Raw genomic sequence first — 12,803 nt, forward strand, 5'->3', positions numbered from 1 at the left:
CGCTGTGGCCCCGCCCCCCGACCCGGAACATAAACACCGACGCCGGCGCGGGGCCGGGAGCCGGGAGGCGGACTGGAACCTCCGTGGAGACACGTGGTGGTCCGTCCTGGGGTGCAGCGGGATGATTAGGACGCCTCCCCGCCCTCTTGGGCTCACACCTCTGCCGGAAAGCCAGACAGTAAACAAGGAAGGCCCGAGATGAGGCGACGCCAGACAGCACTAGAAGCTGAGAAAGGAAAAGAGTAATGGGCCAAAGCGTGGGGACAGGGAGATGGGCAGTCCCCGCGGGCCTCTCTAAGGAGCTGAGACCAGGATGATAAGGAGACAGCGGGGAAGATCTGCAGGAAAGGAACAAGTGCAAAAGGCCCTGCCTAGAGGGATTGGCTGGAGGGAGAGGGTGAGTGAGAAAAGGGTAGTAGAGATCAAGAGTTGGGTGGAGGTGGGGGAAAAAACAAAACGAATAGCAATACTCATATCTGACAAAATAGACTAAGATCTGGAAACAGCCCAAGTGTCCATCAGTAGATGAGTGGATAAAAAAACTGTGGTACATTTATATCATGGAATACTATGCAGCAGTAGAAAAGAAGAGTCTCTTAACCTTTGAGACAGCATGGAAGGACCTGGAGAGTATTCATGCTAAGTGAAATAAGTCAGTCAGAGAAAGACAAGTATCACATGATCTCACTCATGTGGAATCTAACAAAATAAGCTGATGAAGGGAGTGGATCCAGAGACATGGAAGCTTGGAACAAGAGTGCTGAATCTCAGAGGGAAGGTGGGGCTGGGTGGGTGGGTGGAGGTAATCAACCAAAGACCTGTGCATATGTGCATAATCCATGGATGCAGACAGTGGGGAGGTGAGTGCCTGGGGCGGAGGTTGCGGGTGGTGGGGTTAATGGAGATGAAGGGGGAGGGACGGGGAAAGGGGGACTTATGTAACACTTTCAACAATAAAATTTAAAAATAATAAAGAGTTGGGTGGAGAGCCTTGCAAGCCATTGTAAGGAGTTTGGACTTTTCAACCTAACTCTTAAGTAGTGTTAGCATAAGAAACATTCAAACCTGTAAAGAATCTTTATGCGTTTAGTTGAGCCAAACTGTCAACAACTGCTGGGAAGCAGAATCTCAATGTATTGAGATAATGCTCCGGAAAATGGCAGTTTTTCAACCTATTTTTATAAATTACCATCAAAGGAGGAGAGTAAGTGGGTTACGTGAAATCCATTGGTGATAGATTAGGGAAGTGGTAGAAAGCAAAGCGGGAAAACCTCTGGGATTGGAAAAAAAGTAAAATGATAAACACATGCTTCTTTTACACAGGTGGGTATAGGATAGTTCACAGTCAACAATTAAGGATAACAGTAACATTGAGGGGATTTGCACACTGATTGTGCTCTAAGGGGTCTGGAAAAAGGGAAGGTACAAGTTACTGGTGACATTCCAAAGGTATGTTATCTAGATGCAAAAAACTTAAAAATGGAACTCCCATTTGACCCAGAAATCCCACTTCTGGGAGTATATCCCAAGAAACCAGAAACACCAATCAGAAAGGATATATGCACCTCTATGTTCACAGCAGCACAATTCACCATAGCTAAGATTTGTGAACAGCCTAAGTGTCCATCAGCAGATGAGTGTATGAAAAAACTGGTACATCTACACAGTGGAATACTACACTGTTATAAAAAAGAAGGCACTTTTACCATTTGTAACAGCATGGAAGGACCTGGAGAGCATTATGCTAAGCGAAATAAGCCAGTCGGAGAAAGATAAATATCACATGATCTCACTCATATGTGGGATATAATGAACAACATAAACTGATGAACAAAAATAGATCCAGAGATAAACACTGAACAGACCCTCCAACCTCAGAGAGAAGGCAGAGAAGCGGTGGAGGGGTAAGAGATCAACCAAAGAACTTGTATGCATGCATATTAACAAAACTAATGGACGCAGACACTGGGGCGGTGGGGGCTTGTCCTGGGGACTGGGAGAGGGAAGGGGAGGAGGGGAGGTCAATGGAGGGATAAAGGAGACATGTAATTCTTTAAACAATTAAAAGACTAAATAAGCTCAGTTAAGATCAAAGTTGATCTCTATCAGGGAAGATACCAACCTAGGACATGACTACCCACTATAAACTGCTTTTTTGAAATATATAATTTTATTGATTTCAGAGAGGAAGAGAGAGAGAGAAACATCAGTGATAAGAGACAATCATTGATTGGCAGCCTCATGCACGCCCCCTACTAGGGATTGAACCTGCAGCCCAGGCATGTGCCCTTGACCAGAATCGAACCTGGGACCTTTCAGTCTGCAGGCCAACGCTCTACCCACTGAGCCAAACTAACTAGGGCTAAACTGCTTTTTAATTTAAAGTTTTAATTTCAGACCATCACTTGTGGTTACTTTAGGTCTCTGAGTTTGCAAGGCAGCCACACAGGCCTTCCCTGAGTTAGTCAGATTGGCATGTGGCCCCTTTTCACTCACAGTAGGTAAGGGAATAGAAAGCCATTGCAAGAATTTAAGCAGAGGAATGACACAGTCTGAATTAGGTTTTTAAATGATTATTCTTAGGGTTTGAGAATGAATTGTAGCAGGACAGTGGAGAGGAGGCAGCTGGTTAGGGGGGCATTGCAATTGTCCAGCAAGAGAGAATAGTGCGTGGGGCTAACATGGTGGCAGTGGAGATGAAAATAGATCATCATGTGTGAACACATGTTCACAACAATCTTAAGAATCCATTTTACTGCCCCATCTTCCAGGTGGGGCTTAGGAGACCAAGAAATATTAAAGGAGCATTTGCTCAACGTGTTTGCCTGCAACCCAGAGTAAAAGAGTACCTTTTCATCACAACTCAATACACACATGCGTTCATTTAAATAATTAACACAACAATTCTGAACTTAATGTATTCTCTTGTACTTTACTTTTTTCCCCCCTCAGGGAGGGGGTGGAGGAGGGGAAAGGGGAGGATGGGGGCATGCTCCTGGAAAGGAGAGCCTACTTTTTTTTTAAATGCTGACTGAGAGAATTGATCCACAAATATGCCTTGAAACACAGTTGAAAACACTGAGTTTCGGACCAAGTCCCACTGGGAAAAGGAGCCAGAATTCCAGCATGGCCTTTCTGCTACATTGCCTCTCAAAATGTAATCTCTGGCCCCTGGGAATTTACTTTTGGACTCAGCAGAGGTCAAGAGCTCTTTGGAGAATGATGCTCAGGAGCATCTATAATAATAAAAGAGTAATATGCTAATTTGACCGGACCTCCTTCCAGACAAAGCCGGGGCCGGAGGGAAGCCACCGGGTCCTGGGTGCTGGAGGGAAGCTGGTGCTGGCAGCCGGGGGGAGGTTGATCTCAATTCATGTCTTGCATGAATTTTCATGCATCGGGCCTCTAGTTTTTTTATAATAATGAAAAAGTTGCCCTATCCAGTTTGGCTCAGTGGATAGAGTATTGGCCTGTGGACCGAAGGGTCCCGGGTTCAATTCCAGTCAAGGGCACGTGCCTTGGTTGCAGATTCAATCTCCAGTGGGGAGCGTGCAGGAGGTAGCTGATGGGTGATTCTCTCTCATCATTGATGTTTCTATCTCTCCCTCTCCCTTCCTTTCTGAAATCAATAAAAATATATTTTTATAATAGTGGAAAGCACCAAAGCCCAACTACAGTAGAGTAGCTGAGCAAATCATGGCGCACCTCATAAGGAATCTCTGCAGTAATTGAAAATTAATTATAAAGATTATGAGAAAGTGGGAAAGGCCGCTGATAAGACATTAAGTTTAAAACAGCCCCATGCAAAATGGTCTGTACACACCATGATGACAATTTTGTCAAAATACAGCCATGTGTAGGGAGAATTTAAAAATGAAAATAGTTGTCAGATGGGTACTAATCGGGGTAATCACTTTGTCAGTTATCTGCATGTCTAATCACTATGTTGTATACTTGAAACTAATATATTTCAACTGTAGTTGAAAATACTTGTGTGTTTGCTTGGTGGGGTTGCTTTCCCATTTTCAAAATTATACTTGACAGTTGCTCCTTTGTTATTCTAGTTAAAGAGTGGATGTGTCTGAATCCTCCCCTAGAAAACCTAGCTTAGGCCTGCCTACCCCTTGTAACCTTTGGTAGACCTTCACATACCTGTTTCATGGAGCTGTGGCGAGGATGCTGTTATACTTTCTCATCGCACCCTGCACCTTTCCTTCACATCACCTGATGCAGGATATGTTATTGAAATTGTAGTGTGTGCTTAATGTTTTCTACCACCAACCATCTCCTCGAAGTGTTATAATTCCTTCTTCCCGAGACTTTAGCCTGGTCCTGGAAGACCAGGAATCAAAAGCCTAACATCAACTTTTGAAAAATCTAAATTCATTGAGGAGGTTATACTGGGTGTGAGGGGATAAGGAGCAGCTAGGAGCAATATAATATTAAAGGAGTGTGTGGCTGCCCTCAGACTCGACCTCAAAGGAACTAATAAAAATCATCATAGCAGTGTAACTAACCGAATTGCTTATTATGAACCAGATACTTTTATGGGGGGAAAATGTGTGTGTTCGTGTAACAGAGTAGTTAAGTAACTTCTACTAACAGAGCCAGGATTCAAACCCAGGCAGTCGGGCTCTAAGAACCAGTGCCTTAACCACTATACTGTTTTGTCTCCTGTGGCCCTCAAGGGCCTGAAATGGAGCCATGATGGGCCCCAAATGGGTAAAAAGATCCCGCCAAGGTTTCCCATATCCCCATCCTGACACAAAAGCCCCAAAGCCCCAAGACCTTGAAGATCTATGCTGTGGCGCCAATGGGCATCTTAATGATCAAAGTCAATTGATTATCACAGTGCAGCATCTGTTGCATAGCCTTTCCATGAGGAGCTTTGCACAACCCCAGAAGAGGAACCCTCCCCCTGCCCTATAATGACTAAGACTGTAACCCAAACAGATGGGGAACTCGGAAATGGAACTAAGTTGATGTGAAGAGAAAAAAAAGAAAGAGATCATGATGTCTGGGTTTAAATCATGGCTTTGCCATTTACTGGCTATGTTACTTTGCTCTGCCTTAGTTTCTGTCATAATCTGTAAAATGGAGATGATGGTGGACCACCCACCTTGTAGTTTATTGTATGCATTACATAAGTTAGTACAGGTAAAGCACTTAGAACAGTCCCTGCACATTAGTAACGATATAAGTGGTAGCGATCATTACTACCTGCATTTGGGTCTGAAAATTATACCTAGTAAACTTTAATCGCAGTTTGTAATTCGATCCGTATTTATATGATTATAATAATGCCTGAGGCCTCCAGTAGACTGGAAACTCACAAGGTCATTGCACACTGAATTAGCGCGGCTGACTCTAGGCTTCTCCCATCTACAGAAGTACACAAAACAACCTTGCTTGCCTTTAACCATAAAGAGAAAAATTCAATTGTTCTGAAGTGCATATGTGCATGTATAGGAGGGAAGTGGTCCAGCCGCAGAAAGGCGTCACTATGGGATCTACACATTGCAGTCCTTTTTTTCAGTGAGTCAAGAATTTAATCATTGAAACCAATGAAGTTTCCACAGTTAAGCTCCCAACAGTAAGGTAGAGAAATATATCGAACATAATGATTTTCTAGAATTAGAGGACAGAAAGCTCTATCGGCCACTGATAACAGTCATCCTAAAGACACCTGATACCCCATCCTTTCCTCTGACAAAACATTTTCAAAGTAGCTCTGCATCACTCCAAATGGTTAATTATCTGGTGGAAATGGATTTCTCCATCCTTGTGAGACTCTCAGCAGCGAGCAGGCCACTGCAGTAGCCGTTCGTTTTCGTGGTGACAAGGATGGTTGCGCCTTCCTCCATTGCTGGCAGTGGAAAGAAATGGTCAGAATCAACCTTTGGTTGGCTCTTGACACAGTCTTCACAGGTACAGTCTTCTACTGTGTACTCCAGGCTTCTGGAAAGAATTTCCTCACCGGTCCTGCTAGCTTTTCTATCATCCAGGTCAGCATTCGCCTTGTTCTGGAGAGGCGATCCTGATTACACAGAAACAGAAAAATGAACCTGAACTTCCCAGGGGGTGTGGTTGTGACAGTCTTAGCAGTACACCTCAGGCTGAAAGCCGTGCCAGACAGATCTTCCCCTACAAAACCAATGAGTATGTCCGACACTAGAAGCCAGGAACTAACAGGCCACAGGACACAAGAGGCTCAAAGACATGCTGTAGGGCATAGAGTGTTTTTACGTGTTTGCTTATGTTGACCCACATTTTAAAATCAAGTGATCGCCCTGGCCGGTGTAGCTCAGGTGGTAGAAGTCTTGTCTGTGCACCAAGAGGTGGCAGGTTTAATTCCCGGTGTGTGGGAGGCAATCAATAGATGTTTCTCTCACATCAATGTCTCTCTCTTGCTCGCTCTCGCTCTTGAATTAAAAAAATAAAAGTATTGTTAAAAATCAAGTGATTTTTACATACAAATCTAGACTGGCCTCGATCTTATTTTACACAAATTACCATATGTTACAGCACACCAAAATCAGCCTATAGCAGTGATGGCGAACCTTTTGGCTCTCGCTCTTGAATTAAAATAAAAGTATTTTTAAAAATCAAGCGATTTTACATACAAATCTAGACTGGCCTTGATCTTATTTTACACAAATTACCATATGTTACAGCACACCAAAATCAGCCTATAGTAACACGTTAGAATTCAAAGTAAAGATGCTTCTCTTTTCACGCTTTGTGTCAGATTAAAAAAATTTAATGACTCTCCATGATGACATAAGGAAGGAGCCTCCATTATGCCCCCACCATATGCCTGTGAAGATGTTTTACTATTTCCCCAACCTTCCACAGTATAACTCCATCTTCCAAAACATCAGACTTAGACATCTTTCCCCACCTGTTCCTCAAATTCCAAGCAAAACAAAAATAAAAATGAGTAAGTTATATAAGACAACCATTTACCTCTCCTTCCTGCACAGGACAGTGAATAAGGTGGATGCTTTGCAGATTGTGCACAAAAATGCAGAAAGAAATAGGGCAGGGGCTGCAGAGTGTTTGGGAATCAGATAGTAAGCAAAGGTGCCGCAGAAGTAGTTTTATCTTAAGAAGCCCTTCAGACCTTGAGGGTGTTAAGGAACAATCACTTCTCTGGAACATTCAGTCCTCTGGGACTGGTTCTCTACTGATTAAAAAGATGCTAATCTTTGAGATGATTGCTTATGTAACCCAGGAGCAACTGGTTATGCAGTTCTAACATTTTTCAGCAGTAGAATGTTCACCCAAGCAAATAACACATATTCGTATTAAAAACGTGGCCACGGACCGTGCCGAATACACCTTTCCTGATCGTAGCAGACCTGGCTAGCAGTGACATTTAGTCAATGTGTGAACTTTGATCAAAAAGATGGACGTTTGCCAAGAAAGCCTCAGTAATTCAAAAGAGTGATTTTCAAGGGAAGAACACGGGAGGAGGCTGACACTGTAGGACCCCTGCAAAGAAGGTGCAAACACAGGAGAGAAGTGCGTTTCACGTATCTGTCCTCTGACACACTCAAAAGGGCTCCAACCTAATGAAATCTTCAGTGTAAAAAAAGAAAAAGGAACTGAAACTCGCAAAAGCCACCCCTGGGAAACAGATTTCTAAGATTGGCCACCAAACTAACCTGTGCTCTTAAATTTGTCCTTTGATGGTTCGGAGCTCATCTTCCTTAGCAAGATCATCAGCACGAAAACTGTCAAAGACAGCAGCAAGCTCAGGCCCAAACAGGTCCAGAGAATGGCATTTGTTCCTTTCACTGAGTTAAAAGAAATGTCAGAGAGAGAGAATGAACCGATAACATCTACATCAAGTAAAGATTACTTGCTATCCAATTCCCCTAATTCATCAGCATTGACTTTCCAATTCTAAATAGCACTTAATTAGAAGAGCTGATAAAATACTGGGTTGCTAACAGTGCTGCATGAAGTTGAGTTCAGCTCTGAATAATTATTCCTGTTGGCATTTAAATAACGGCCTCATTACCTTTCTCTTTTTGGAGTCAGAAAATCTCACCACCTTCCCTGTAATGTTTATTCTTTGAATAAACACTTAGTATAGAGAGAATACTTCACACCAACGAATAACTGTTCAAGCAGCAGTACTTACCTGTATTACAATAACGCTGACATATGAGAGGAGGGGTATTAGAACACCGAAGGTGACACGGTTTGCAAGCATTCAGCAATCTGTCAAAATATTCATGTTGAGGGCACTGTTGAGCCATCTGGAACTTGATCACAAAAAGAAACAAAGAAACCACAGAGAGAACCGCATGGAAAGACAAGCAAAATCTCTTCAAGAATTCCCCAGCAAGTGGAATGACAGCAGCTACCACGTCGAACAACTTCGAGGAAATAAAAGAAGCTCACATCGATGGCTCTGTGCTTATAGGGATGCCTCTCTGTACTGCGGCCAAAGATTTGAATACCAACTCTAATTCCCGATTCGTCGTGTGAGGCTTGGGTGGGGTAAGAGATGGAGTGTCAATATCAGGGGCAAGCCGTACCTGAAACAGAAACTGCTTATTTATAGTGACAATGTCTCAGCCAGGTGACAGTTGCAAGATGTAGACAAGCCTGAGGCACCAGGCAGAAGGTTCTATAACCTTATTTGGTGCATCTGTTTATGAGCTGAGCTGTGTGACAGGCCGCAGGGAGCTAGGTAAGACAAAGCCTGTGCCCCTTAAAAACATACAGTCTAACAAAGGGGATCAAAATTCACGCATGGAACCCCAAAGCATAGTCGGAACTGATGGAAAGTGAACGAGGGAAAGGGGTATCAAGCACACCTACCAGGTTGTGAACCTAGGGAGAATTCCAGAATTCTGACCGAAAGAGGGAAGTCTAGGGTAAAAGCTAAACTGGCCTGAGGGTTGAAGGAAAAGATGTTTGGAGTATTTTTAATTTTTTTTTTTCCTTTCTTGATTTTTAGAGAGAGAGATGAAAAGAGAGGGATAGAGAGAAACATCGATAAGAGAGAAACATCATCGATCGGCTACCTCCTGCATGCCCACTACTGGGGATCGGGCATGTGCCCTGACTGGGAATCTAACCAAGGCCTCCTAGTTCATGGATCGATGCTCAATCATTGAGCCACACTGGCCGGACTAGCACCTTTTTTTTTTTTTTAATGAAGGACTTGAGCCTTGAGGAGAGTTTGGACTTGGACATTGATCAAAACCTTACACTCCTCTGGGGTCCAAGCGGAAGCCTGTGTGGGATAGCCAGGAGCTGAAAGGGCTGGCCCAGCGGGTTCCACTCCCTCAAGCTCCAGTCAAATGGGACTTTTGAAAGGCAGGTAAAGGACACAGGAGAAGCATGATTAGAGAAAGAGGAGGACAAAGATTATCTCACCAAAACAGCCAGGCAAAAAGGGAGTTTCAGGACAGGATGAGTAGTGAGGGTCAAAGTCTATGGAAAAGTCAGAGGTGAAACGCTAAGGTCATTGGTAGCCTCTGAGTGTGTCAGCAGATAGACACCATATTGTAGATATTTAGAGAGTAGAGAGAAAGAGGAGGCAGTCACCCTAGCCGAGTTGGCTCAGTGGATAGAGCGTCAGCCTTCAGACCAAAGGGTCCCGGGTTCGATTCTGGTCAAGGGCACGTATTTAGGTTGCAGGTTCCTCCTCAGCCCAGGCCCTGGTCAGGGCTCATTCAGGAGGCAACCAATTGATGTGTTTCTCTCACATTGATGTTTCTCTCTGTCTTTCGCTCTCTCTTCCACTCTCCCTAAAAATCAATGGAAAAATATCTTCGGGTGAGGATTAACAAAAAAACAAACAAACAAGAGGAGGCAGTCAATGTGGGCAATGCCTGGGAAGTCTGGTGGAAACTGGAAGAACAAAGCTTTGATAACTCTTGGAAAAGAAAGCACTGTTGTGGGGGGTGAGTCAATCAAGGAAAAAGGAAACATATGTAATACTTTAAACAATAAAAAAAAAAAAAGCACTGCTGTTTCTGATAGATGTGCTTACTTAGGTGCCTGAAGTCACATGTAAAGGGTGTCCCAAAATTCACGCAAGATTTGAATTTTGCGTGAGCATTAACAACAACAACAAAAAAAAAAAATAAAAGCCTAATTTTACTTGGTTTATTGAATCAGATTCTAATATCTGTTGCCCTTTTATTTCAATCCCTTCAATTTTATAAGCATTACCAAGTACCAATGATGGCCCAGGAGCAGGGACAATGAAGACCAATGAAGACCATGGCTTTGTGTATGTGCCAGCAAAGCTGTGGAGGCCATTTACCCGATGTGCTATTCCATACATAACCCTATACTGTATACTTTATGAATCAATAAAAAATTTACAATTTTTAATTATAAACCTGTGTTTTCTATCAAAATTACTTCTTGCATGAATTTTGGGACACCCTTTACAAAGGTGTTCACTGCAGTATCATTTGTATTTGCAAAAACCTGCCCATCAGTGGGGGCCTCGGAGTGGAATACTACACAGCCATAAAAAAGAATAAGACAGGAGTGGTTTTTTTGTTTGTTTGTTTTTATTAATCTTCACCTGAGGATATTTTTCCTATTGATTTTTTAGAGAGTGGAAGGGAGGAAGGAATGTGAAGAGAGAGACAGAGAGAGAGAGAGAGAGAGAGAGAAACATCAATGTGAGAGAGACATCAATTGGTTGCCTCCCTTACCCACCCCAACCGGGAATGAACCTGCAGCCCAGGTAGATGCCCTTGACCTAAATTGAACCCAGGACTCTTCAGTCCACAGGTCAACACTCTAACCACTGAGCCCACCGGCCAGGGTGAGACAGATGTGTTTTGATATGAGCAACACATCGCTGAGCAGAAAATGAAAGGTACTCAACAGTGTGTATAATCTGCTCTTCTGTGTTTACAAATAAAATAGCCTGGGTTTGTATATAGAGACATAAACATAGGCTATTTACATCTGGAAAGATACACAGCACACTGATAGTAATTGCTTCTGGCAAGAGATAAGAAGTAGCACAGGGAAAAGATTGCATTGAAAAATCTTTGGTACTATTTGAATACTTTTTTAAAAAATTTTAAATTGATTTTTTAGAGAAACACCAATTTGTTGTTCCACTTATTTATGCATTCATAGAACCTGAAACCTTGGCATATCAGGACTACACTCTAACCAACTGAGCTACCTGGCCAGGACTGAATAATTATTTTTTAATAATAAAGATTATTTTTAAAATAAGAATCATTTTTTTAAAGGTGGTGTCTTAGTCTGTTCTGACTGCTATAAAAAATACCACAGACTGGGTGGCTTAGAAATAACAGAAATTTGTCTCTCATAGTTCGGGAGCCTGGAAGTCCAAGGTCAAGGTACCAGCAGATCTGGGGTCTGGTGGGAGCCCACTTCACAGCCATCTTTTCACTATAACCCCACACGACAGAAGGGGCGAGCGATCTCTCTGGAACCTCTTCTATAAGATCATTAATCCCACTCATAACGGCTCCACCCTCCTGACCTAACACCTACCAAAGGCCCCCACCTCCTATTACCATCACATGGGGGATTCATTTTCAACATATGAGTTGGGGGGTGGGGACGAACACTCAGGCTATAGCGGGTGGGAACTCTGAGGAGAAGAGAAAGTAGAGTGAAAGGGAGGTTTCCTAAGGCTGAAAGCACACACTAAGGAAAAAAAATATAGAGTAAAGATGTCAGAGAGACCAACCTGGGCAGAATCTGGGACAGCGTGAGGCCTGAAAACCAAAAGCACTGAAGGAAGCCTTTCCCCAGGTGCACTCACTGGGCCTTAAGAGCCCTGAAGCCCACAGAGGTTATTCTTTTTATTTATTTTTAATTTTCTTTTGTATTGATTTCATAGAAGAAGGGAGAGGGAAGAGAGAGAGAGAAACATCAATGATGAGAGGAAGTCATTGACCGGCTGCCTCCTGCACACTCCACACTAGGGATCAAGCCCGCAACCCGGGCATAGGTCCTGACTGGGAATCAAACCATGACCTGGTTCGTAGGTCGATGCTCGACCACTGAGCCACGGCGGCTGGACACAGAGGTTATTCTTCATCACCTCTAGGCCGCAGGCAACCTGGAGAGGCCTAGGGGTGGCTCCTTCCTCAGAGGTTACAGCAGACCCTTCCTGGCCAGTCCCCAAGCCTCTCAGATATGCAGAGTGCACTCGCAGGAACCAGGGCCAAAGGCCTTTGCCTTCTCTCCCTCCTCGCCTTACCCTGTCGCCCCTCAAGTCTATTCTCTGTCCTGGTCATCTCAAGGTTGAACACCGAGAGCGCTGGCCTGGTAGTCGCACCATTTGGAAATGGCCCAGAGAGGGATTTGGTGAGAGCCCAGGGAGGCTCCCCCGGGCGACTCTGGCTCCTCCCTTCTCCAGTCTGTTGTGCAGCTTGCTCAGCTCTGTCTCTGATTTTGTGGGGCAGCCTAGTGAATCATCCAATGGAGTCCCTCTTTGGCTTAAATTAGCCAGAGTCGGTTTTGGTTGGTTGCCAACAACCCAAAAGTAAAAATAAAATCCTTAACCATATTAACCAATTCTTAACTGATTCCTGCACTCATGCCTGAAATGTTGACAACCGACACTGGCTGGGGCAAGTCCTTTCTTTCCCTTTGCACCTCGAGGTGGGGGTGACATCTTAGGTTCAGCTGATTCTCCTCCAGGACAGGTAAGCGGATGGGGAAACAGAGACTAGGAGGAGACAGAGATACGTGTGCAAAAGAGGTTGGGAAATGTCCTAGTAGTCGGAACTCTTTCCATGAGATATGACATAAAAACTTAAAAAAGAATT

At 43.8% G+C, this 12,803-nt stretch overlaps 2 protein-coding genes across 2 annotated transcripts in view; both read right to left on the reverse strand.

Moving 5' to 3' along the window:
- SNX29 (sorting nexin 29) overlaps positions 1–12,408 on the reverse strand; it is a 353,151-nt gene extending 340,743 nt beyond the window's left edge. Inside the window, exons 1-3 of the mRNA XM_014544165.1 lie at positions 12,233–12,408; positions 8,150–8,549; positions 7,668–7,799 (exon numbers count right to left, since the gene is read on the reverse strand). The gene's annotated coding sequence lies outside the window, so the exon portion shown is untranslated. The remainder of the gene's footprint in view (positions 1–7,667; positions 7,800–8,149; positions 8,550–12,232) is intronic.
- Positions 5,754–8,267, reverse strand: TNFRSF17 (tumor necrosis factor receptor superfamily, member 17). Its single transcript, XM_014544166.1, has 3 exons — positions 8,150–8,267; positions 7,668–7,736; positions 5,754–6,037 (listed from the first exon to the last, which is right to left on the reverse strand). Exons 1-3 carry the CDS (start codon positions 8,265–8,267, stop codon positions 5,754–5,756), a joined length of 471 nt encoding a protein of 156 aa, XP_014399652.1.
- Positions 12,409–12,803: the final 395 nt, after the last annotated feature.

The sequence above is a fragment of the Myotis brandtii genome, unplaced genomic scaffold, assembly GCF_000412655.1.
Source record: "Myotis brandtii unplaced genomic scaffold, ASM41265v1 scaffold355, whole genome shotgun sequence".
In the NCBI taxonomy this organism is placed as follows: Eukaryota; Metazoa; Chordata; class Mammalia; order Chiroptera; family Vespertilionidae; genus Myotis; species Myotis brandtii.

What these genes read in the sequence shown, in the direction of transcription:
- TNFRSF17 (XM_014544166.1), bottom strand. Translation starts at nt 8,267, where the DNA reads ATGGCTCAACAGTGCCCTCAACATGAATATTTTGACAGATTGCTGAAT. An exon ending in TCAGCGTTATTGTAATACAG is followed by an intron (nt 7,737 to 8,149) that starts GTAAGTACTGCT and finishes TGTCTTTGACAG; the next exon opens with TTTTCGTGCTGATGATCTTG. An exon ending in GGACAAATTTAAGAGCACAG is followed by an intron (nt 6,038 to 7,667) that starts GTTAGTTTGGTG and finishes CTGTGTAATCAG; the next exon opens with GATCGCCTCTCCAGAACAAG.